The sequence below is a fragment of the Bidens hawaiensis genome, unplaced genomic scaffold, assembly GCF_021521415.1.
Source record: "Bidens hawaiensis isolate Kalapana, Puna unplaced genomic scaffold, B.hawaiensis_p1.1 tig00014036_1, whole genome shotgun sequence".
NCBI lineage: Eukaryota > Viridiplantae > Streptophyta > Magnoliopsida > Asterales > Asteraceae > Bidens > Bidens hawaiensis.
The window spans coordinates 278,802-305,343 of NW_027492207.1; the positions used below are offsets into that span (position 1 = coordinate 278,802).

The following is a 26,542-nucleotide window of genomic DNA, read 5'->3' on the forward strand; positions in this document are numbered from 1 at the left end:
CAACTCTTACCGATACTTGCAGAAGGGAACACAGCGATTACTGATAAGGAGATATATGGACAAAGCTCCATGACAACATTACTTGAAACCTGAATTGTATTCATAATCGGATCGGTCATTGAACCGGCCTACGCAGACCGATTTTAAAATTAGACGATGTCATAAATAATTTAAAAATAAGTAATATAGATATGTTACTTTATAGTTAGATCACATATGCATATTTACACAAAAATTGAAGTCCAAGAATAAAAAAAATTAGCAATCTTTCAATTTCCATTGTCGATAATGGTCAAACTTTTGACTTTTCACCCGAGTCTAACTCAGACGCAAAAGCTAAAGTTGACCGAAGCAACTTATATGATGTACTTGACATGAATGACATCATAGGAATTGGGTTCTTCGAATAACTCATTTTATTAGTTAAAAAGTCAACTTTGACCTCGTTGACCACATTGACCGTTGGACCGGACCACGAACCCTCACCAACCACTGTCGCTTATCCGAGGCTTTTCAACTCGGTTGCTGATTCTAAACAAATATCCACTATTTGAGTTATCCAAACCAGGTTTTTTACCAAACGACAGAAAATAATACCACGAGGGACTACGGAGGGCATTTTGGTCATTTGACTAATGTCTTCAGAATCATGTACCACCACTCACAAGGGGGGCTTTCATTTTCTCTTCAGATTCTTGAACTAGAAGGGGCATTTTGGTAATTTCCTTGATCTCGGAATCTACCTTAGGAGATGAGTCGGATTCTAAACCAGTTTTTTTACCAAATGAAAGAAAATTTATACCATGAGGGACTACCGTGGGCGTTTTGGTCATTTTTTCAGAATCATGTATCACCGCGGGCCCTTTCGGTTTTTCTTTGGAATCTTGATTTAGCAGGGGCATTTTGGTAATTTCCTTGACCGCAAAATCTACCTTTGGTGTAACATCAACAAATTTCGGTACTAAGCAAGATTTTGCTTCTACTTTTTTAGAACCCGAATTTGAAGAAGTTTTTTTCGGGCTTTGACTTGTTTGACTCGTTTAAGGAGTCTTTGTTCGGTAGTACCTGAAACAGATAATAAAAGAGCATTAACTTCATATATAGTATTCTTCAAAATATAATATTTACACTTCTAAAACACGATTATCATATTTACGAACTTCACAGTGAATAAAAATAAAATATATTCATTTTTTATTGCATAAACAGATAATGTTCTCTTTGCTAATTCAATAAAACAAATTGTTGCATATAAATAACTTTTATTTTATTTACTATAAAATGGATCATATATGATAATTTTACTGTTTTGAAAGGGTAAATATGATACATATAACAAATTTTTACAAGAAAATATAAATTTTACTTTCATTAGTTAATAGTTACTTACAAAAAAAATAAAAAAATTAGTTACCTCATGAGAAAACATACAATCTGTACCTCGATTGCACGACCCTTTTGTTTGATAATTATTGCATGGATATTTGGAGAGATCGTGATCGTATGGGCAATCGTCACCTTTCATGCATGCTTGTCGAGCAAAATGACAACATGGCTGCAGAATCAATCACAAAAATAGGTTAGTTACTCAAAGATGCTAGACAGAATTACAAATTTTGTCCTTTAAACATATGCAGTTTATTTACAGGCGGTGTTCTTTACATGTCATGTTTGTTTGATTTTCGTCCTTTTGACTAACTGACATCCAAAAACCCCGTTAAGTCTTGGCATGTGAGGGCATTTAAGTCTTTTTACACATACTATTAAGTACATATAATTAAAAATCAAATCAAATATATTATTAGAAAAGAAACTAAATAAAATATGTTAAACAAAAACCCCGTTAAGTCATGGCATGTTTGGATTTAACTGAGTTTTTTGATGACAGTCAGTCATCATCATCATTGTACTCAGTATATCCCACCAATAGCAAAGCTATGGTAGGGTCTGAGGAGGATAAGATGTAGGAAGCCTTACCTCTACCCCATAGGGATAGAGAGGCTGCTTCCGGTGAAACCCTCGGCTCAATAGTAGTTTTGCATCAAGCCTTAGACATAAGACACATAACATTCAACCATCGGGACACAGACCGATTAGTGCATGTACCCTTGTCTTTTGGCTATCAACGCCACCACATGATGCCTGATTAACCTTCCGCCACTTTTAACGTTATTTTCACGAGATTAGTAAAATAACGTCAAAATTAGTGCAAATTCATTTTTGCCCACCCGATGGTTCACACATATATACATTATATACGCGCACCGCAAGCATGACGATTATGTAAGAAGTAAAGGTTTTTAAAAAATATCAACCAGTGATTAGGAAAAAAAAACTCAATATTTAGGTTTCTTCTTTATCTTCTAGTTAGCAGCAATTTAGTCTATCGTAATTATTGTAACTAACCTCTCCCTATATATACATACACACAGAGTGAGAATACATACACACACAGAGTGAGAGCATGGTTACCGAAGCTCCTCTTTTGAAGGATCATAGAGCTTGAAAAAAAGTAGAATCTCATTCTTAGTTTTCACAAGTGGATGACAGTCAGTGTAAAGGACAAAAAGTCAAAAAACGAATGTATTTTGTCATATAAAGGACCTGATTCATAAATCGCATATACTTAAAGGACAATTTGTAATTCTGTCCAGATACTAAGATAAGATATTTGTTAACAAGACAATACTACCTTGGATTTTGTCAAGGGGATCGTATCATGTGAGAATTTACACTTCTAGCCCTGTAATTAATAATTAGATTTGTAGTGTTATATAAATACTAGACGAGTGCCCGCGCGATGCAGCGGGAAATACAAGCCTTAATAATCACGTAAGAGATTTTTGGATGCTCATCGTTCCATTTGAAACCGTGGATCAAGAATTCTTATTTTAAACTCAATTTAATAGCGAAGTACAAATGAAACCGACATCTAACCATTGTTAATGGTTAATTTGTATTTGTTGGGTTTTATTTTTCAACGGTTTGGTTTCAGTTTTCGATGACAAAAAACGGTTTGGCTCACGGCTTAGTTTAAAACCATCAAAACCGGACCATAAACGCCTATACGTAAGATATTTTTTTAACTGAAAACAAACTATGACAATATCATACTCAAATTAAAGAGAATTAAATACTCGTTTTTATGGTGCAATTTTTTAAAAAAAATATTAACGTATGAAAAATTTATGACCGTTTAAAAGTTGAGGGGGAATTTGGGTTAAAAATGAAATTATAAATAATATATAGTTAAAAGATGGGGGATCAAAGTTGTAACTATTCTTTAAATTTCCAAATGTTTATTAAAGTTGAGGGGGCAATATTGTAAATAATTTGAAGAAATATGAAAGAAACGTTAAATTTAGTGTTAGAATTACTACTATACCCCTATTTTAAGTTATACCATGTGTTTAAAAATTTTAAATTACTTAAAATTAAGTGTCTTAATTTGTCCATGGGTGGTGCATTATATATAGTATAGATAAGTATCAGATAAATAAATATTAATTATGAAAATGAAGAAGAAAATAATAAAAATTATAAATTAACCTCATGGCATCTTCCGTTCATATAGTGTCAATCTCTTGACACCAAGTTTCCTGTTCTTTTCGGCTCGTTTAAGTTTAGTTGGATTAATTCATATAATGGGAAATAAACTTAACAGATAAATATAACTAACTTTCCCATTTTACCCCCATTGTCAAGCGCAGTCTTGTGAAATCGTCAGGTATAATGTTTGCTAATTGATCTTTTTGACGCGACCTGATATTCTCTAAATTCGTTTGTTTATTGTTTCAGGCGCGCTGGCGATTTCTTCATCAACTGTTTCTCCCGCACCTTCTTGTGTCACATCTTCTCTGGCGGCCCTTTTTGCCCGTTTGCCAGTGATGACAAGTGTTGGCAGCTTGTCGGAAGCGGCGCCTGCTGTACAGATGCTGAGTTTGCCAATGATGGCGGGTGTGGTTGGCCTGTCTGAGGCCGAAACCATTGTGACGACTGTTCGTGCATCAACTGGGTCAATTACTGCGCGAGAACCGTGCCCTTCATGAAGAGAAAATTGATGCTGGTGTTCGCATGAGGGAGATGGAACAATTGGTGAAGGATGCTGAGGCCGGCGCCTGGAAAGCGGTTAAAGAATCGTCTGATCATCGCCAACCTTTGAGCGATGTCGAGGCGAAGTTGGCGAAGGCTGAGGCAGAACTGGCAGAATCTACCCGTGAGCGTGCCGCCCGCTATAAGGATTTTGAGACTGCGTGCAAGAAGTCTAACGCTGATCTTGCGGATGCACGCAGTCGCGTTGTTGCTGCCAATGAGGCTTCCGCTCGGCTCGAGAGTGAAAACGCTGCTTTTCGCAAGCGTATTGAAGAGTTGGAGGCGGAAGCTGCGCTGAGGAAGGCGGATGCCGGCAAGCTGGCTGACGCTCTGGTTTCCAATGAGGAGACCAATAAATTTTTGACTTCTGAGCGTGCTGCTGCCGCTGCTGACCGCGATTGGCTATTGAAGCATGCCATTTGCAAGGTATTCTTCCCCTTTTTTGCTTGTTTTCTTGTTTATTCTGCTGATATTTTTCTTTATGCAGGTTGCTCAACGCATCATTAGCGATGATGATTTGACGTGTTGCGTTGGAGCCCTTGTCAATGCTTCTCAACAGCTTGGCCACAAGGCTAGTTTTCAGGATGTTGTTATGCATTTGCATGACAACCTCCCGCTTGAGGCCTATGCCTTTCACGCCATTGATGTGGAAAAGGAGTATACTGCCGCTGAGACGGAATATGATTCTCTTACGTTTCCTATTCTTTCCGAAGTTACTCAGTATGCTAAGGAGGATAATGGCGTGCAGCTGTTGAGGAATTTACTTGAGCCTTCTCAGGCTGGTCCTTCCGCCTCTCCCGTTAGCGGCCAAGGAGATAACGCTGTTGTTGCATCTGGGAAGAGTGTCAACGACGTAGATTAGGCTATCTTCTTGATCTGTATAGTTGTACCTTTTTGTTTTCTTTGTTGTTTTTTTTATTTGCGGGCGTAAGCGCTTGCTTGTAATTGTTTGTATATAAATGAAATCTTTCTTTTAAGTTGTGAAATGCGGAGTATCGTTTTCATTCAAATTCGGCCCTTGGCCTGTTTTTACAATTGGAATCGATTTACATATAACATCTTCGCAATTGTGCTGCGTTCCATGTTCTAGGAATCGTTGAGCCATCGAGATGCATTAGAGTGTAGGCGCCTTTTCCCAATACTTCCTTAATTTGATATGGAGCTTCCCAAGACGGCGCCAATTTGCCTTGTGCATGTGCTCTTGATGCCTCGTTGTTGCGAAGGACGTAATCTCCGGTATTGAACTCACATATTTTCACTTTCGTGTTGTAATACTTCTGTAGCTGGCGCTTGTTGTTTTGTTCTCTTATTGCGGCTAACTCTCGACGTTCTTCGAGAAGCATTAAGTCTAAGCGCCTTTCTGCGTCGTTGTCCTTTGGTAATGTGATTCTTGGTGAAGGAACACCGACTTCGGCGGGGATCATTGCCTCGGTACCATAAGTTAGGCTGAACGGCGTTTCTGCATTACTTGTATTTTTATGCGTTCTTATGGCCCATAGTACGTGAGGTAGTTGATTGACCCATCCTGATTTGTGGTTTGCTAACCTTTTCTTGATTCCGCCAACGATTGTTCTGTTGGCGCGTTCGACTTCGCCATTCCTTTGTGGGTGAGCAACAGAAGTGAATGTCTGTGTGACATTGAGTTCCTTTAACCATCTTTGGATGTGCTGGTCGGCGAACTGTGTTCCATTGTCACTTAGCAAATTCATGGGTTATCCAAAGCGACAGATTATGAATTCCCATATGAATTTTTTGACGTTGGCCGCGTTGATTGATGCCACCGGCTTCGCTTCTATCCACTTTGTGAAGTAATCAATTGCCACAATCTGGAACTTCACACGCCATGGCTTCTCTGGAAATGGCCATGTTATGTCGATTGCCCATTTTTGAAATGGCCAAGAGGCTGTTACTGGTATCATGGCATTTTTCGGGCGCAAGGTGTTTGGTGCATGGCGTTGGCAGGCGCTGCATCGTCTCAACTCTATTTCGGCATCTACATGCATGCCTGGCCAATAATACCCTGTGCTCATGATTTTGGCGACTACCATTCTTGGGCCTGCATGTACTCCACATATTCCCTCATGGATTTCTCTCAACAGATAACTTGCGTCTTGTGGATCTATGCATCTGAGAAGTGGGCCCAAGTACGATCACCTGTACAGAATATCACCTTGGTTGTGTAGTTCAGCGCTTTGTGGCGGATCTTCCGCGCTTCTTCTTTGTTTTGCGGCAAAATACCTCTTGCGAGGTAATTGATGATTGGTGTCATCCAACTTTCTTCTGCCTCTGAACATACGAAAACTTCTTTGTTCATTATTGAAGGCGTTGTCAGGACTTCGATGCGGACATCTTTTGCGAGGTGTTCAAAACCAACCAAAGCCAGTTTGCTTAAAGCGTCAGCCTGTTTGTTCTCACTTCTATTGATGTGTTTTACCTTGCATGTGGTAAAAGCTGCCATTAGTACTTTGGCTTGCGCTAAGTATGACGCCATCTTGTCGTCTTTTGCATCGTATGATCCTTCGATTTGATTTGCCACTAGCATTGAATCAACGTGTGCCTCTAAATGGCGGGCCTCCAATTTTTTAGCAATCCTTAACCCTGCCAACAGTGCTTCGTACTCCGCCTCATTGTTTGTGCTCCTTAATTCTATGCGTATCGCGTACGTGAAGTGTTGGCCTTGGGGGTTGGTTATTCTTAAGCCTGCGCCCGCGCCTTCGTCATTAGAGGCTCCATCTGTGAACAGCTTCCAAACTTCGTCTTTTTGTTGATCGACGGGAATTTCGATCTCTCTTTTGCATTCTTCCTCTTTTTCTTGCGGAATTTCCGCGATGAAGTCTGCCAAGACTTTCCCTGTGATTGCCGGCCTTGGCTTGTACTCAATGGCGTGTTCCCCTAATTCTATTTCCCATTTTGCAAGCCTCCTAGACAATTCTGGTTTGCTTAGCACATTTTGTAAGCAGAAGTTAGTGAGAACATGTATTGGGTGACCTTGAAAGTATCTTCTTAAACGGCGCGCTGTTTGAACCAAAGATAGGACCAATTTTTCCAAGGTGGAATATCTTGTTTCTGTGTCCACAAGAGTGCGACTTATGTAGTAAATGGGCATCTGAGCGCCATCTCTTTCCACCATCAAGACAGCGCTGACGGTTCTTTCTGATGCCGCTAAGTATACTATCAGCGGCTCTCCAACCTTGGGGGCTGTTAGCGTTGGTAGTTCCGTTAGGCGCGTCTTAATTTCTTGAAATGATTTCTCTGCTTCTTTTGTCCACCGAAACTGAGATCTCTTGTGGCAGTTCCTCAAGGTTGACACGAATGGGAAAGATTTTTCAGCATGGCTTGACAAAAATCTGTTCAGCGCGACTAGCCGGTCATTGAGTGTTTGCACTTGCTTGATAGACTTTGGTGAAGGCATTTTCAACACAGCCTCTAGTTTTTTTGGGTTGGCTCTGAAGCCGCCATTTGTCACTACTACTCCCAGGAATTTTCCCTCTTCCATTCCGAAGGAACATTTTCCTGGGTTAAGCTTCATGCTGATTGACCTTAGCGTTTTGAAGGTTTCTTCGATGTCTTTCAACATTGTTACCTCCGTTTTGATTTTAACGACTAAGTAGTCCATGTATACCTCCAGGTTTCTTCCGATTTGAGATTGAAATCTCTGTCCATCAATCGCTGGTATGTAGACCCGGCGTTCTTGAGACCGAACGACATCATCTTATAGCAATATGTTCCGCTGTTTGTTCGAAACGCCGTTTTGTCTTGGTCTCTTAACGCCATGTGGATCTGATGGCACCCTTTGTATGCGTCTAAAAAGCATTTAAACTGAAATGATACCAATGCGTCTACCTTGAGGTAGATTTCTGGCAATGGGTAACAGTCTTTTGGGCATGCTTTGTTAAGGTCTTTGAAGTCAATACACATACGCCATTGGCCATTTGCCTTGGGTACCATTACCGGGTTGGCTACCCATGTTTGGTATTGAATTTCTCGGATTATGCCTGCCTCAATTAATTGCTGGACTTGTTCATCACAAGCTTTTGCTTGTTCTGGTCCCATCTTTCTTCTTTTCTATACAACCGGGACGAAAGTTTGGTTAACTTTTAATTCATGTTCTGCTTTGCTTCTTGGGACCCCTGTCATGTCCGCTGGAGGCCAAGCGAAAACATCAATGTTCTTGACTAACAAGCTTTTGAGCGCCGCGCGCGCTCTTTCAGAGATGGTTGGTCCAGTGGTTATGCTTTGTTCTGGGAATTCTTTGTTGAGCGCCCATTTTTCCACTTCTTCAGTTTTGCTTGTTTTCAGCATCTTCTGTGGCGGTGTTTTTCTTTCCGCCATGTTGCATTCTTTGTTGGCGTGGATCATTGTTATTCCTGTTGGTGTTGGCACCCCCAATATTCCATGTGTTGTTGCGAAGTAGCATTGAAATCGCCGATAGCCTTTCTTCCCAAGATTATATCATACTGTGGGTGAGGAGTCTCCATCACCAGGAAATCGACGTCTTCTGTTCGTGAGTGGAGTCTGTCACTTAACTCGACTAGGAATGTCAGCTGTCCCTGCGGGTATTCAATGCTTTGGTTGAAACCCGCGATTGGGGCGTTGACAGCTGTCAACCGACGCTTGTCCTTTTCTTCTAACAAGTCGAAACACTGGCGGTACATGATGTTGGGTGTTACCCCCGCGTCGACAAAGAAACGCGGTGTCCTGTATTGACCAAATACGGCTGTAATCACTAGGGGTGCTTTCTTGTTTGCCCTTCCTCTTACTTTTGGGAAGATGACTTGTTCTTCCTTCCATGTCGCCCACTTTGTTTCTCTTCTCTTCTTTGTTTGGACGTTGCCTGATATCATGTTGGCATGAAGATCTTTGATTTTCTTTTCTGGTCTTTTGCCATCTCTTGGGGGTGGGCGTCTGTATTTTCCTTTGATGTTTCTGACCAGATGATCCAATTTGCCGTTTTTTACGCATTCTTCGATTGCGTCTTTCAAGTTGATACACTGGTTCGTTGTGTGGCCATGTTGTTCATGAAAGTCACAATAACTTTTCATGTCTGTATGTGGCCCCTGTTTGACTGGTGTCGGCTTTTTTAGTTGGATCCCTTCACTGTACATGATATGGGTTGCGCTTTTTGTCAGCGGGGTCCATCTGGATGCATTTGTTTGGGGTGCATTCATCTGACCCTTTTGTCTAGCTTTGAAAGGTTCAAATGCGACAGATTCTCTGTCGCTGTTTAACCTTGACCATACGGAAGAGATTCGTTTGCCCTGGCGGGCTCTATTGATGTCATTTCTGGCGTCATTCTTTGCCAGTTCTTTCCCCAAGCTTTTCTTCATCCGCGCGTACCTTTTGGCCGCGGTCATAACATCGTCCCATCGTTGCGGCATGCCATTTATGCCCGTAAGGTTACGAATAAGGTTGTCACACTTTACGTTTTGGCGAAATGCTGCCCGCAACAGTTCTTCACTTACGCCGTCAATGTTCAGGCCTTCTTGGTTAAATCTGGTGATGAAGTCTTCTAGTGTTTCGTTCTCTCTTCTGATGACATTCAGGATGTCTGCAGGATCACTGATGTGTCGCCGCTGCTGGCTAAACTGTTAAATGAACTTTTTCGCTAGGTCTTCTCAGCTTGTAATCTGGCCATCTGGCAATCTTTCAAACCATGCTCTGGCGGCTCCAACTAGTGTTAGCGTAAAAATGTGGCACCATAACGGCATGGTCCACCCTGATACTAGCCCGGCAGTTGTGGAGGTTTGCAAATGGTCGTCTGGATCTGAGATACCATCATATTGGCCTACCGTTGGCGGGATTTTGGGATTTTCTGGTAGCTCTGCTTCGGCTATTCTTGCCACAAACTTTGATTTTCCTGCCGACGTTGTTGGTCGGTATGGTTTGGAAAAATCGACCGCCGCTTCTGGTGTTATTTTACTAGCTTTTTAGTGTCTAACCCTTTCCAGCTTTCTTCGTAGTCTGGGTCGTCTAGGCGTGAATCAGCCTTGAGGTTCGACCGCTGTGACTTCTCTCCTGCTTTGCTATTTTGCTTGGCAGGAAACGCTTTGGCGAATGGTGTTTTTGCACCAATCGGCGTTGATTTTTCTTCAGACTCTTCTTCTTCGTTGCTACTAGAGGCTGTATCAAACACTGATCTAGGTTTCACAACGGACGTCATTTTTTCTTGTACTTTGTCTTTCAGTTTTTGTTGTTATGCTTCGAGCCACGCCATGATGTCTGGCGGCATAGTTGTTTTGGAACGTGCTTTTGTTTTTTGTTTATCTGTGACAGTAGGGTGGACGGTGGAGGCGTTAAGGATACCACTTGTACCTTCCACGTCCAGATTTTCGATGTTTCCTTCTAGGTTGGCCGTCTGGCCAACCTCTTTTGGTGTGGTTTTGCCACTCATCTGAGTCAAGAACGGAGTGAGTTACTGTTCTAGCTATATGCACGGATGGCGCCAATGAAGAAACGCTGATCCACCCCTCAAGGTCTAACACGTTAGTCCGAGGGTTATGGTCAAATATTCTACACGTTGGGTTATAAAACCTTCTTGGCGCAGACAAGTGTAACCTGCAAAACAGAACACCGTGAGCTCGTTACGAGAAATGGGGGGGGATTCTCTCGTAACCACCCTCCGGCGTGAGAATCAATACTTGATAGTACGAGATAATGTAATTTGATAGTGATAGTAGGAGAAAGTATATCATTTACCATTTGGAGGTTCATTGGTATTTATAGCAAGAGGAGAGAGAGTGTGACCAACCACTCTGTCAGGTTTTCCACCAATAATATTCTCCACCCGTGCGGTCGTGGTGGTTGGTGGAAGTTGGTGGGCATCATGGCCTTTCGACAAGAACGTGGTTGTACTGTTTGTACCGTCCTTTATGTGTTGTCCAATCCCCATTGGCTTGGTGTTTATCCCTATGTGGGTTACCATCTTTTTGTCTCATGCTGGTGGGACCTTTGTATTGCTCTTCCCGAGGTGTCAGGAAAAGTTTTATATTTGGACTACACTCTTTGCGCCATGCACTACTCCTGGCGTTAGTGATATCCTGGCGCCTAGTGTTCCACCCTGCGTATGAAGTTAGTGATACTTTGTCAAATGATGGGTTTCATACCCTATAGTATCATAGATGCATTAAGGATAAAACCGTAAAAGTGTCATTATATATATATATATATATATATAAAGCAAAAAACTGCCATAAACATTAATACCAATTATATATTTTTCACATGAAATGAATAAGAAAAGTAACGCAAAACAAGGGGTTAGGCACGTGTACCTACAAATCGAAGCTTGTGGTTTCGAGTCCCGGATTAGAAAATTTTGTTTTTTTTGGTAACTTATTAATGAGGATTGATTTTTTTTTCTTTTATAATGATTGAATATATTTTATGGGTCAAGTTATTATACAAAGAGAAATAAAAATAAGAAAGATGAGAAGTCATAATTAACTGACATGTGTCAAGTAGGGACCAAAGGAAAAATAGTATAAAAGTAATATTACGCATTTTCTCTCTCCACATGCAAGTCACATGTTAATTCCCTTATCATTTTTAAACGTGTATAACTTTTTCATATGATATTTTTTTTTAAATAAAATTCACCATAATAACAAGCGTTTTTTTTACCTTTAATATGAGTATAATTTTGTTATATAAGAATAAAAAAATAATTTACATCATTGTGTCTTTTTACTTACCATTGTGTCTTTTTTCGTCATTGTGTCTTTCTGTTTATTATTGTGTTTTTCCGCCATTGGGTCTTTCAACTGATCATTGTGTTTTTTTTAAATACTAATAACACCGTTATGTAATAATATATATATATATATAATGAAAAATACCAACAAATTATCAAATACATAAAACACAATGATGAATGCATATTCCACAATAACATGAAACGTAAAACACAATAATGAGTACATATAATATAACAACACAATGGCCTTAAAGTAAGACACGATGGTAAATATATATAACACAATGACCTTAAACGTAAGACACGATGATAAATACATATAACACAATGACCTTAAACGTAAGACACCATGGTAAATACATGTAACACAATGACCTTAAACATAAGACACAATAATGGATACATATACCACAATGACCTTAAACGTAAGACACAATAATGGATACATATAACACAATGACCTTAAACGTAAGACACAATGGAATCTACATATTACACAATGACTTGAACGTAATACACAACCAACATAAAGCAAATGTGGAGCACAAAGACACAGTAACAAACGAAAGACACAATGACGTAATCTTTGTTTTAATTTTTATCTTTAATATGAGTATCAATTGAAAAACACAATGACCAAAATATATAACACAATGCATAGATTAACCCAATTAAAAAACACAATAGACAACCAAATAACACAATACAAAAAAAACCCACCAACTTTTATTTTATTTTTATATAACAATATGATATTCATATTAAAGATAAAAAACGCACATTATTATGGTAAAAAAAAATCTAAAAAAAACGTCGTATGAAAAAGTTATACACTTTAAAATGATTGATGAATTAACATGTGTTTTGCATGTGGAGAGAGAGAGTCATCGTAAGTGGTTATTACCTTCATGCCCTTTTTATCAAATTTTATTTTCAAAGTAATCTCTACCATCCAAATCTAAGATCAATGGGTTATATTACTTCTCATTTTTCTCATTTTTGTTGTCCTTTATATTTTAACTTTACCCTATATTTTACATATAATTATGTTTTAAAAATTAACTTTATATTTTTTCCGCATATAACGTTTTATAAACACACAAACTTTTAGAAGCATAAGAAAACATTAGATACATCATCTTTATTATTATTATTATTATTATTATTATTATTATTATTATCACTTTTAAGTTCATTTTTAAATAAATATCAATAAATTCATACTTAAATTAAAAGTAACCTTTTTCTTTGCTTTTCGTTCCTGGGTCAAAACCCGCTTCTTTTTCTTTTCATTAAGCGTATTTTGTTTGGAAAAAAATACAGTTACTTAAGTACTTAACCGATGACAACCAACTAGAAAAAAAAAACAACATAAAAATGCAAAATGAATGAAAATTAGTACCTTGTTCGTAGTAGCATCAACAACTTCTTGATAAGCATTCTCACCGAGCAATGCTACATTTTTATGACAGGTTGTCGGGTCAACAGACGTCTTTGACTTTTTGTTTCTACTCTCTTCTTCAGTACAAGGTCCCTGCCTCTTTCTAGTATTTTGGGCACCAGTATCCTGTCATGCACGGATATAGAAGCCGAAAATAACCATGTCAAACGGTATATCTAGTAATCATGTAATATATTATTTTAATAAAATATTGTTGTTGCAATAGTTATCAGGAAGTTGATACCAGCAGCCTCTGTTAGTTATTACGAACGAACAAAATAATATAAAATAATTAAACAAATTAATCAATATGATAGCTTACAACCCTAGAGCTCTATTTACTAAAATACTTGCTGGATGCATAACTTGTTTGGTTGTTCGGTTGTTCCCTAAGTTTATTCAAAATCAAATATTTACCGGAATAAAAAAACGTATCTAATAATTAAAATAATATATGTCATAATAGTTATCACAACTAATATGTAACTTATCAAACCCACCACCACCACCACCACCACCACCACCCAAAAAAAAACTATTTTAGTGATCAAAGTTGACACATTAACTATTTTAGTGATCCGAGTCAACCCAACCCAAAGTCAAACCATATTCGCATCTCTGTGTAATGCGAAAAAAATAAAAACTTTACGGTTGAGAACTTGAATAAATTTGTTAAAAGGATCCAAACCTTCACTACATCCAGCTTCTTGATTGCTTGCATTACAAACAATAAAGCAGTTGGGACTTATTCAAGCAGTTGGGAGTGTTTTCCCTAGGGTTGAGCATCGGTTTGTTGTAGACACATCCATGAAAACTTGAGGCAAACTTGGAGGGGAGATTTGTATAAAGGCTTGTTTTATAGGGCAGCATCGGCCACTTCTGTCCCATACTTCAACATGGAAATGGAGGAGATTAAGAAAACAAATGTTGATATATTCTTTGGCTTAGTGACATCCCGGCAGCAAGACGGTTAAGATCACATTTTTCAGGCAGGGCAAAAAGTGATATGCTGTTGAACAACCTTTGTGAATCTTTCACAAGCAACTTGTTGGAGCAAGAGACAAGCCGATCATTACATGTTTGGAGTATATTAGAGAGTATTTGACCATGAGGATTGTGAATGTCAAGAAGATGCAAGCCACTGCCAGGGGCCCATTAACACCGCAAGAAACAAAAGCATGGGATGAAATCCAAACAGAAGCAAGCAAATGGTCGGTTATGATGGTTGACGAAGTGACTTACCAGGTTTCATTATTTACCTTATTATGATATTACAACCAAACATTTGTTAATATGCAATTATGTTCATAGGTTAAAAGTTTGAGAAGCCAATGTGTGGTGAATATGGAGGATAGGACATGCACATGCAGGAGATGGTACTTGACAGGTATGCCATGCAAACATGTGGTGGCAGCCCTATATGACATGATAGAAAATAACATGCCTGTCGGTCCATTGGATAAGTGGGTTGATGAAGCTTACTGGTTAGACACTTGGAAGAAGGTGTATAACCACCAAATCAAGCTCATACCAGGCCCTGATATATGGACACCCTTAAAATGCCCAACAATATTAACTCCACCTAAACATCATACTCAGATTGGCAGACCGAAGAAGAGCAGGAAGAAGGCACTAGATGAGAAGAAGAAATTGGCAGCTAGCAAGAAGAGGAAGATGAAGATTAAAGAGGTTCAAGAAGTGTTTTCTACAGGAGGCAGACTTACTAGGATGGGGCATGAAAAGAGTTGTGGAAGATGTGGAGGTTTCGGACAAAACATCAGAACTTGCAGGGCATCAAGTCAACCATAATGATGTCAACAAGGTGTGTTTGAGTAAGATTGATGATGTGTTTTTGAGACAATTTAAAGCTGGTACCATGTGTGTGTTAACATGGTTTGTGTTTGAAACAATTTAAGACTTGTGGCATGTATGTTTGATTTGGGATATGATGGTTTGTATGTTATTTTGACAGTTTGTGTTTAATGCTTTTAAAACTTGTAGTATGTACTCAAATCATGCAAACATTACAATACATTTAATCATGTCAATTTGAAGTAACGCATTACAATACATTTCAAATGCAAACCAAGTACAATGCTACTTCCAATGACAATCATCATTTGACCAGTCAGAGTCCCACACTGGATCGTCTTCATATGGATCATGATAGTAATCTTCCTCTGGCTCACTGGTGTAGTCGAAAGCTGCTTTCAAAACCTCAGGGTCATAATCATCACCTGGATCCATTTCATGTTCTTAACTTGGTCTAAATATTCATCTTCTTGCACCAAATAAGCCATCAACTCATCTTCTCCCAGTTAACATTCTTTGTCTTCCATTTGATTTACTTCATTGTCAAACTGCACTACATCCTTCATTTTCAAACAGCCATCAACATTCTCAATTTCATCCTTCTCAGTTTCATCATGGCTACAACATGACTGATAATGTGGAACATAAATTTAAAGTAAATAGATGAAACAAGAAACTCTAAACATTTAACATAAACTAGAATAACAACAACAACGAAGATTATATTATCCCATACCACAAATACAATGTTAACAACTAATCAATAAACACAAACATAAACAAAGAACAAAAACCAACTAATTCCTAGCAACATCTTCAAGCGTGTTACTTCTTTGGTTTTCATTCTTGCAAACTCATCTTTCTTGTTTATCATCTTCATCATTGCTTGAATCACCTTTTCACAACTAGGGCATGTGGGATCATCAGCCCATTTTAGCCATCCACAACTCCCCTTCTGTAATGGACTTAATATATCAACAAATAAACAACCTAACCAATTATAACATCAATGTCACATTTAATAGAATCAATTACCCCTAAAATTGACCTAATCTAATTAACAAAATCAACAACGATTAACAGACAAGAACCCTAATTCGTGAGAAATTAAACACTTACACAGCACAAGAATCGACGACCATCGGTCCTGGATATCCGGTAACATGTCCCTGCTCCACATGGGCATCTCACACAAGAGTCGTCTACATGGGAAGGCTTGGAAGGTGACCCCCGAGGAGTATTGACTTGACATCGGGTGTTAATCGATGATTATTAGATGAACGAAGATGATCGCCTGAGATACGGATGAAGATGAAGAACACGATCGAGAGGAAAGAGGGGGAAAGTGGGTAGGCTATGTTATAATAATGATAGAAGGGTAACATAGTAAATTCACAAATTTTTAACGAGTCAACGGTATGTTGACTAACGGTGGGAGTCAAAAAAAACCCGCCCGAGAAATACAGGTGCGCAACGTGCGCAAATTCTTTTTCAGTGGTTATTCCATCTCGCGACAATATTCCAGGGAGGCAAACGGTAATTTTCTTCGTTTTAAAAGAATAAATATATTTTTGGTTTGGTGAAACTTGATTACTTATGAATAAATGATATATAATCATTAATGTACAATTAAGAATGAGTGTTATAGATAATTAGAAATGAATATGATATGCACTAAAATGTGGATGAAGTTATACATTAGTTACATTTGAAAATTACATTTCTTGAAAAAGAGCTTTTCCAACACTATACAAATATTTCATGAGATTAATTATATAACTTTAAATTTATTTCATTCTCTTGTTAGTAATTCTTCAAAGAAAACTGATACAATTATTTAACAATAACAATTTACCAAATCACATTTTCTCTCAACATTTAGGAAATTAATTAGTTCATGTTATTAAGTTACACGATTTCAAGAATCTCATATGATAAAACTTGTTCTTTTTTCGAAAGACGGATGTTATTAGGAAAAGAAATGAGGAGCACGTACTAGTTAACCCGAACCAAAGAGAACCAACCAAAGATAATCATTTATGTTATGAGATTAATTATAAATCCAACTTTAATTTAATTCTGTACCATTTTTAATATTCTTCCACCTTCTCTCCTTCGTTTCATATACAATATTAAACTTGAAATATGTCGCATTAATTGTTCAAAATGTAATCTCTAGTAACTGCATTTCCTTTTGTACTATAACTCTTTAATAATATAAAGACATAATTTGACTTTTTAGCAAACTCATTTAGTTACCAATAAATATATTTCTCAGTATATATTTGGAGTCAAGGCTTACAGCTCACACATATTATTTGTTTTTAAATTGTGAAAATACTTAAAGGTATCGACTTAAGTATACATTTTTTTTACCTTAATTCACAGTCAGTCGACTCGTATCATTCTTTCGATCAAAAGCCCTAAAATATTAGTTTAAAATTCGAAAAAACATTTAACGACGTTAAGTGATTTATCGGAGGTTCACTGAGAAAAAAATAGTCGAAAGATTATACCTCTGGCAAGAATTTTTAAAGATAGGATAACTATTGACCAATACACATAATAAGAGATTATTTATTTCTAATTTGCCTTAATTTAATACCAATCTGGGAATGAAACATAATATTATTATGTTCCACAATGATTTTAAAAGATGGTCAATCCTTTTTTTACACGGCCAACGAATTCTACAAATGAGTTACTGGCTAAGTTCAACGCATTGGGATACACTCGTCTTTTGATCCGGGAAAAACTCTCACCTAAGACCAACGCCCGTAAACACACGCCCGAAGGCACGACAGTGTCCCATGGTCAATCTAAAAAGTTTAACATAAAATTTTGAAAATGAAAACAAATTAAAATTTGAAGATTATGAGAAAAAAGACAATTTTAGTTAATATATCTTATAGATTAATTTTTTTAACGGTCATTTGAATCACCGATAGACCACTAATCTACCCAATCATCACCATTCTTCCGGTACCGAAGACCACCGAATATTATAAACGCCGACCAATTTAAACAATTTTAACATAAAATTTTAAAAGCGAAAACAAAATAAAATTTGAAGATTATGAGAAAAAAATTCAATCCTAATTGTTATAATTTGAAGATTAGTTTTTTTGAACGACCATTTAGATTGCTGATAGTTCACTGATCCACCCGATTATCTACATTATTTGAGTATTAGAAACCACTATTAAAAGAAAACCTATCGTAGATAAAAAAAAATAAAAAAACCCTCTCACCCAATCTAGAAACTCTACTTTGAAGATTAAAAAAAAGTTTAAATATATTTATATACACTTTCCATATATTTACTAATTAATTTATTTGTACTTTAGACAAGACCAAAACCATTAATTAAACATGTCTAAGAACCATGAATGGAGCAATTAATAATTTAATAGTATCTTAAATGCAGACATCATATTCATCACCTTTTTTGCTATATATACCACATTTTTTCATCATTTCTTGAAAGTTGCAGACACAAAAATGGGGACAACAAAAACCCTTAAAACATGTTTTCTTTAATGGGTATTTGCTGCTGGTTTGTCTGCTGCTGCTCCCTACGTAAATCCAGGCTCTCCTCCTCCCACTGGTAAAAATTTAGAACATGTGAATGATGAAATATATTTTTTTTTTAAGTTTGTGCTTATATATATATAATTTGTTGCACCCTTTTGTTGATTCTTGATTTGTGGGATCCAAAATTCATTTTTTGCCAATGGTCCACCAATTGATCATAAAAGTTTTACAGATTTTGAGTGATGAATTTTGCAAAATTTGTTTTTGAATGAATTTATGATTTATAGGAGTCATCGACTCACTATATAAAAAAAGTATGTTGATTTAAGGGTTCTCGATTTTAAGGTTTAACTTCTTTTAATTTTCAATTTTAACATGAAGATTAAAGAATGAACACACTTTTAAAAGTTTTCTTTTCAATAAAACTCACCTTAACACTAATTTCTAATTTGAGTAATTGAGTACCTTTTAATAATCGTACAAAACATTACGTGTGTTATGTTTCTAAACAAAAAATATTTTTTTACAATTAATGTTATAAATTATTTTAGACCCTGAAAAGGTAGAACTGGTGCACGTTTTATAAAATTTGTTTTTTAAGAATTTAATATGCACTTTTGCTTATTTTTGAAAAATTTATATATATTTGAGTGATGAATCTTATAAATTGATGGTTTTAAGAATTCAATGCACCTTTTTTTTTGCTTTTTTTTGAACCGCTATTTTTTTTCCTGCTGATCCTTGATTTAGAGCATTTCAATTCTTTCTTTATCTTCAAATACAAAATTATATCAAAAATCAATATGTTTTCTTTATTTTAATTAATTAATATTTGTTTATACTTTTATCACTCACAATTACTTTCAACAAATATTAAAAAGTTATATGGAGTGAACAGTGACTTTTAAAATATACAAAAAAACACTTTATTTTCTCTTTTATCCACTCAAAAATCACAACACCATAAATCATTCTTTATATTAAGAAAACACTACTCATAAAATATGATGAATAAGATGTGAATGTTGTGGGTTATTTACAATTTCTTACCAAAATCCACCGCTAGCTCATGGAAATGATCTACCCATACGTAAAAGTTTTCAAATTAGAGTTGCAAAATATGTAGACCGTATATAATTTGATAGAATTTATTATAAGTTCTTTTTTCTTTTTGATTATTAATTTATGGTGTTATTTATAACAATTTTTTTTCTTCTTCGGTTTCACCTCCAGAAGATGCAAATAATCCACCTCACCATCACGGGTATCACCATCACCATCATCATGAGCAAAACCCGACTACTAACTGCATAAGGCCGCCAGCATCACCACCACCACCACCATCACCACCTCCACCATCACCGACACCACCCACCAACTGTGGACCACCACCACCCCCACCACCACCAACTAATTGTGGAACACCACCACCATCACCAGCATCACCATCACCACCGCCACCATCATCACCACCACCACCGTCACCAACACTACCACCACCACCACCTGTTTATGGTGACCCCACCCCACCACCACCTACTAATTATGGAACACCACCACCGTCACCAGCATCACCATCACCATCACCATCACCACCACCACCACCACCGTCACCAACACTACCACCACCACCACCTGTTTATGGTGACCCCACCCCACCACCACCCTATGAATATCACTTCTACCCCCCACCTCCTACAATCACCCCACCCTCTACATGTACCCCACCTTCCCCCGCTCCCGCCAACCCACCATCCATCAGTCCTAGTCCCATCGAGCCACCATCCATAAGTCCTAGTCCCATCGACCTAGTCCTAGTCCCATCGACCCACCGCCACAAGACAAGCCCAAAACCCCACGGGCACAAACTCCACCTACCCCTTCAACACCATCTTTCCCAAACATACCATTCTTTGGCGGCACTTGCGAGTAAGTCATTTCAATTATCTTAAAAATTATACGTAAAAGATCCATGCATGTTATACCCTGAATGATGTCCCTAAAAACATACAATATACAACTTTAAGTAACTTTCTAGTAAATTAAATATATTGATATAACCTATGCACATATTGTAGTTATAAATTATAATACAGTGTTGGCACTTAGAAGTGTGAAAAAAATACAATTTTATATTAAGCACACCTTCTTCCATCTTAGTTTCACTGGTTTCTTATCGTAATCTTATCTTAGTTTCACTGGTTTCTTATCGTAATCTTTTTGAAACGGGCATTGAATCCTCCCCATCAAGCATATTTAACTGTTTTCTATTTGAATCATCCGGTTATCTGTTTGGCCGGTGAACCTGTTAAAACGGACCGAGTTGTCAAATTGGATCTCTAATTTCTTTTCTTCAATTTAAGATTTATATTTTATGAGTCATTTATTACTCGAGAAGTTTTAGTATTTTATTAAAATTGCAAATTCATCATAAAAATTTTTATATTTGGTTTTATATATATATATATATATATATATATATATAATTTGTTTATTATTTAGTATTTCATGCAATTCTTAAATCCGGCACAATCGGACCCACCAATGAACCAGTAAGACGACTGGTTCACTGTCTGGTCCATTCTGAAAACATCTTGTGCTAACAAAAGTTACAATTTACCTTTTGGTTTTCCGTCAACGGATAGAAAAAGATCTATAAATCTTACACATGAAAGAACAAATTCTAATCGTTTCATACTATATTTTTATAGTTTCTGGAAGAAACACCCACGCTTGATCTCGGATCTCTTCAACTGGTGGTGGAACACGTTTGGTCGAGCCATGGGCGGACTGGCAACATTCCAGGGCTGGGGCCAAACATGAATTTCTATGATGCTATTTTAAACACCAGAACCGATGGCATTGGTGCACTTTACCGTGAAGGAACCGCTGCTTTGATAAACTCAATGGTCAACACGAACTACCCGTTCACAACAACCGGTGTCATAGACAGTTTCATAATGGGACTAGCCTCAAACGAGGCAGCAGCGGCTCAAGCCCAACGTTTCAAGCTAGCCAACGAGGGTCGCTTACAAGCGCCAAGAGTGTGATTATCATCTGCATTGACGTTTGTCTATTTAGTTAAGCTTTTATTTGTTGTTGTGCACCATGAATGGGATTATGATTGTTGTTGACTTCTGTTGACCATGGTCAAAGTGTTTAATTATGAAATAATGTTAAGTAACAGAGTTTAAAGCCTTAAAGTTGTGATTAACATAGAGAATTTCTTAAATTGGGATTAATGTTGATCAATAGGCTAAAGTTTGAATTATTAAAATCTAATATCCATAAAAATTCAAAGAGTTTAGTGCTATTTTCGTCCTTATGGTTTGGCAAATAATGCGAATTTAGTCCAGAAAATTTATTTTTTTCATATGGACCATCCACGTTTCCCAAATCTTGCCAATTATATCCAATCACCAACCCCGTTAAATTTAATCGTTAAGTCAGAGTTAGGCATGTCTTTTCACTCTTTCTTTATTATAATACTTATTTCAGATAACTGCGGTTTTCGTCCTTGTGGTTTTTCCAAATCTGCGGTTTTAGTCCAGTAATTTCCCATTTGCAATTTTCGTCCGTGTAGTTTCATTTCATTTGCAGTTAAACCCGAATTATTAACCTCGTTAATTCTGGTCGTTCACACATCTGCGTGCCCCTCACGTGATGACCAGTTTTATCGTTTTTCTCCCCAAATAAACCTCAGTCCTATTTCGCAAGCCCCCTCACGTGAGGGGCATGGGATGCATTTGAGGAAAATGGAAAAAAGATGGAACAAAACTACCCATCACGTGAATGGCACACTATGGGTTTAGCAACCAGACTTAACGGAATTAGTGAATTAGGGTTTAATTGAAAGTTAAACGAAACCATAGGGAAGGAAATTGCAAATTTGAAACTACTTGACCAAACACAGATTTGGACAAACCACAGGGACGAAAACCGCAGTTCACTGAAACAAGTATTATAATAAAGAAAAAGTAAAAAGACATGTCTACCCCTAACTTAACGATTAAATTTAACGGGGTTGGTGATTTGAATGTAATTAGCAAGAACTGAGAAACATGGATGGGTCATGCAAAAAATAAACTTGTTGGACTAAAATCGTATTATTTGTCAAACCATAAGAACGGAATTGACACTTTACTCAAATTCAAATGTTTGGAAAGATAAGTTGTGGGTTTTGTTAGCCAAAATTAAAGGAAAATCACATAAACATCATTATTTAGTTTTTGAAAGTATGAACAGTTTATTCATTTTACTCGATTGATTTGAAAGTAACATGATTTTAGCCATTAAAATAGACATTTGCACGGTTTTGGTATTAAAAATAAAAAAACTGTGCAATTACATTATTATTATATATATTAAAAAGGAGATTTTCTCCCCCCCTCACACAAACACTATTCATTTTACTATTTAATTTAATAATATTTTATTATATTTTATTTTCTTATTAATTAACTTTACTATATATTTGTTATCTATATTTATATGTATTCTAACTTTTATAAAAAAATACATAGAGATTTATACACTATCATTTGGTTTTTATTACCTTTACTTACTTTTTTTTCAACTAATTAAAAATTTTAACAAACAAAAATTTTAAACTTTAAACTTGGGTAAGTGTCGGTTTTACATGTTTTATTTGTCGGTTAAATTAATTTTTTTGTAACTTTGCTTTCGTATTTCTTATAGTTTGTCTTACAATGATTAAAAGGTTTATCATGATTTAAAAATATCCCGTCATCAGATGTTTTTATATCCACGTTTCAACGTTTCCGCCTTTAAAATATATTTTTTTCTTACAAACTCATGTTTACGAATTTATGTTTGTGCTGCCGATACTAACAAAATTTGCATCGGTTCACAACTATAGCGTTCCGGTTTTTTGGTTTACATATGATAATTTGTTGTATTTTGGTATCGAATGGTTTATTTCTTTTGTTTAGTTTCAATGTTGTAACATGATACATGATGAATTCGCGTAAACTCGCAACGCATTCGTGGTTTAACGTTTTTAGGTATGTTTTTTTCTCGATTCAATGGTCACGTCGCGAAGCGCGGGCCTAAATCCTAGTTTATTTTACTATTCAATTTAATAATATTTTATTATATTTTATTTTCTTATTAATTAACTCAAAATCCTCTTACCAAAACACTATTCAACTTAATAATATTTTATTTTCTTATTAATTAACTTTACTATATATTTGTTATCTATATTTATATGTATTCTAACTTTTATAAAAAATACATAGAGATTTATACACTATCACATTTGATTTTTATTACCTTTACTTACTTTTTTTTCAACTAATTAAAAATTTAACAAACAAAAATTTTAAACTTTAAACTTGGGTAAGTGTCGGTTTTACATGTTTTATTTGTTGGTTAAATTATTTTTTTTATAACTTTGCTTTCGTATTTCTTATAGTTGGTCTTACAATGATCAAAAGGTTTATCATGATTTAAAAATATCCCGCCATCAGATGTTTTTATATCCACGCTTCGACGTTTCCGCCTTTAAAATATGTTTTTTTCTTACAAACTCATGTTTACGAATTTATGTTTGTGCTACCGATACTAACAAAATTTGCATCGGTTCACAACTATAGCGTTCTGGTTTTTTTGGTTTACATATGATAATTTGTTGTATTTTGGTATTGAAGGGTTTATTTCTTTTGTTTAGTTTCAATGTTGTAACATGATACATGATGAATTCGCGTAAACTCGTAACGCATTCGTGGTTTAACGTTTTTACGTATGTTTTTTTCTCGATTCAATGGTCCCGTCGCGAAGGACGGACCTAAATCCTAGTTTTCATCTTAAATTTGAGTATTGAAAGTTAAGGTGGTCAGGTCGTTCAGTGAGTTCATGGTCAAGTACGGCGGGGACACTGTCGCATGTCCATCGGGTTGGGCATCAGGTTAAAGATTGGAGTTTCAGTGAAGAGGTATGCACCCGCCTTAACATCGAGCGGGGCGGGTCAACCCACAAGATATAGACAAGAGGCTTGAAATCAAGATGTCATGAAGGCACAAAGCCAAAACCTATGTGCATGGCGCATATCACATATGCTCACGCATCACATATGCTCACGCGTATCACATGCTCACGCACCATATATGCTCACGCATATCACATCAGCGCGTGGCGCATCTGCGCGTGGCGCATATCACATATGCTCACGCATCATATATGCTCACGCATATCACATCTGCGCGTGGCGCATATCACATATGCTCACGCATATTACATATGCTTGCGCATATCACATCTGCGCATGAAACATCTGCGCGTGAGAATAAAGAGAAGACCTCGCGCATCCTCAGGATAGGCGCATATCACACATGCACATAATCAACCTCGTCCTTATCCAAATCAGGATAAGGACAACCTTGATTGTGCTCATCAGACAACCTTCCAGAAGGTATCCTTTAAGGAATAAAGAATATGCTGATGTTGACAGCTGCCAATGAAAGGTGGACAACTCAGCAAAACCCATGTGCTACCACGTGATTGCACATGGGTCAGGTGAAATACCTTGGTCAGAGAATAATCAATGAAAGAGCACCAGGTGTCCTAAGGACACGTGGCGCGAAGCAATAGGAGGAGGCCAAAAAGGCCCTAATGGGATCTGAGCCCAATCATTGGAAACCCTAACACTATAAATACCACACCACCTCCACAAGGGGAGGTAAGCAAGAAAATACACTCTAAATCCTTACTCAATCTCAGATTATTATTATTCTCCTACAATCTCTTATTCTCACACCGGAGGGTTACCCCAAAGAGGACCCCTCTGTCCCTTTCTGAGGGGTAAGTTCACGGTGCTGTTCGTTTTGTAGGTGGAAGAATTCATACTCCGGAGAACCATCGGTGATATAGCATATTCATACCCGAGGAAAGTTGATCGTCTACCAGTGAGCCGATCCACGTTTCTTCATTGGCGTCATCACCTGTTACAACGGCAACAAAATCACTATCTCATCAGTTCTCTCTGAAAAACTTCCCCATGGTTTCTGGTGTTCGAAACAGCGATCAAGTTCTGGAGGATATTGAGCTTGAGGATGTTAATGAGGGACAGCAGTTTCTGAGGGCGCCGCGTGATATTGCGTGCACCACCAGTAACCATCCCTTCATCACAACACCTCATAGACAGACTGAAACTCCTCCAGACGATCTCACGTTCCAAAATCTGACTGGTGCAAAACAAAAAGGACCAATGGGTCCAGAAGTTGAAACCAATGACCCTAAAGAATGGCTTATAAACGAACAACGACGTTTAATGGACAAATACAATGAGCTGGTCAAACACAAAAAGTTAGCCGAGTTAACACAAAGGCTCGCATTTGATATGCAAACCATTCAGGGAACAACAAAAAGGGCGCGCGCGCCGGAAGATGGTCACTCTGTTCACACCGAACACGCTGATTTTAGTGATGAAGAAGTGCACAGCATGAGGAAGACGCGAGATACTCATGCAGGAGACTCACAGCTCCGCGCGCACATGAACATAGCGCCTGGAGCCAAAGCCGATATGGATCTGTACACACCGTACAACCCACCAGTGAGAGGGCAAGTGGACGTAACCACACCATATAGGCCAGCCATCTTGGTGAAGCATTCAAAATTCACTGAGCGCATCGCGAAGGCTCCCATTCAACACAAAACCAAGATGCCAAGTGGTCTAGGCAAGTACGATGGCACAACAGATCCAGACGATTTCTTACAAGGTTTTTACAACACTGGAAACCTAGAAAGCTGGACGATGCCAACATGGTGTCACATGTTTGCTCGCTGCCTCACGGGCGCAGCGCGTGTCTGGTTCGAAAGCTTGCCGACTGGACAAATCGATGGGTTCGAAGAGCTATTGGAGAAGTTCCAGGCTCACTTCGTACAGCAGCGCAGACACACGCGCGACCCCGATGACATCATGCACTTCGTGCGCAGGAATGATGAAACAA

The 26,542-nt window shown here is 37.5% G+C and overlaps 1 protein-coding gene and 1 pseudogene across 1 annotated transcript; one reads left to right on the forward strand and one right to left on the reverse strand.

Annotated features, from left to right (window-relative positions):
* Positions 1-292: 292 nt before the first annotated feature.
* Positions 293-13,947, reverse strand: LOC143545775 (uncharacterized; annotated as a pseudogene).
* A 175-nt stretch (positions 13,948-14,122) lies between these two features.
* LOC143545776 (uncharacterized) lies at positions 14,123-15,035 on the forward strand. The gene is made up of 3 exons (XM_077037596.1): positions 14,123-14,152; positions 14,268-14,471; positions 14,538-15,035. The coding sequence occupies exons 1-3, from the start codon at positions 14,123-14,125 to the stop codon at positions 15,033-15,035; spliced, it is 732 nt and encodes a 243-aa protein (XP_076893711.1).
* The last annotated feature ends 11,507 nt before the right edge of the window (positions 15,036-26,542 follow it).

Coding starts and splice junctions, on each gene's coding strand:
- LOC143545776 (XM_077037596.1), top strand. CDS start 14,123: ATGGAAATGGAGGAGATTAAGAAAACAAAT. Junction 14,153..14,267: donor AGGAGATTAAGAAAACAAAT/GTTGATATATTC, acceptor ATCTTTCACAAG/CAACTTGTTGGAGCAAGAGA. Junction 14,472..14,537: donor TTGACGAAGTGACTTACCAG/GTTTCATTATTT, acceptor TTATGTTCATAG/GTTAAAAGTTTGAGAAGCCA.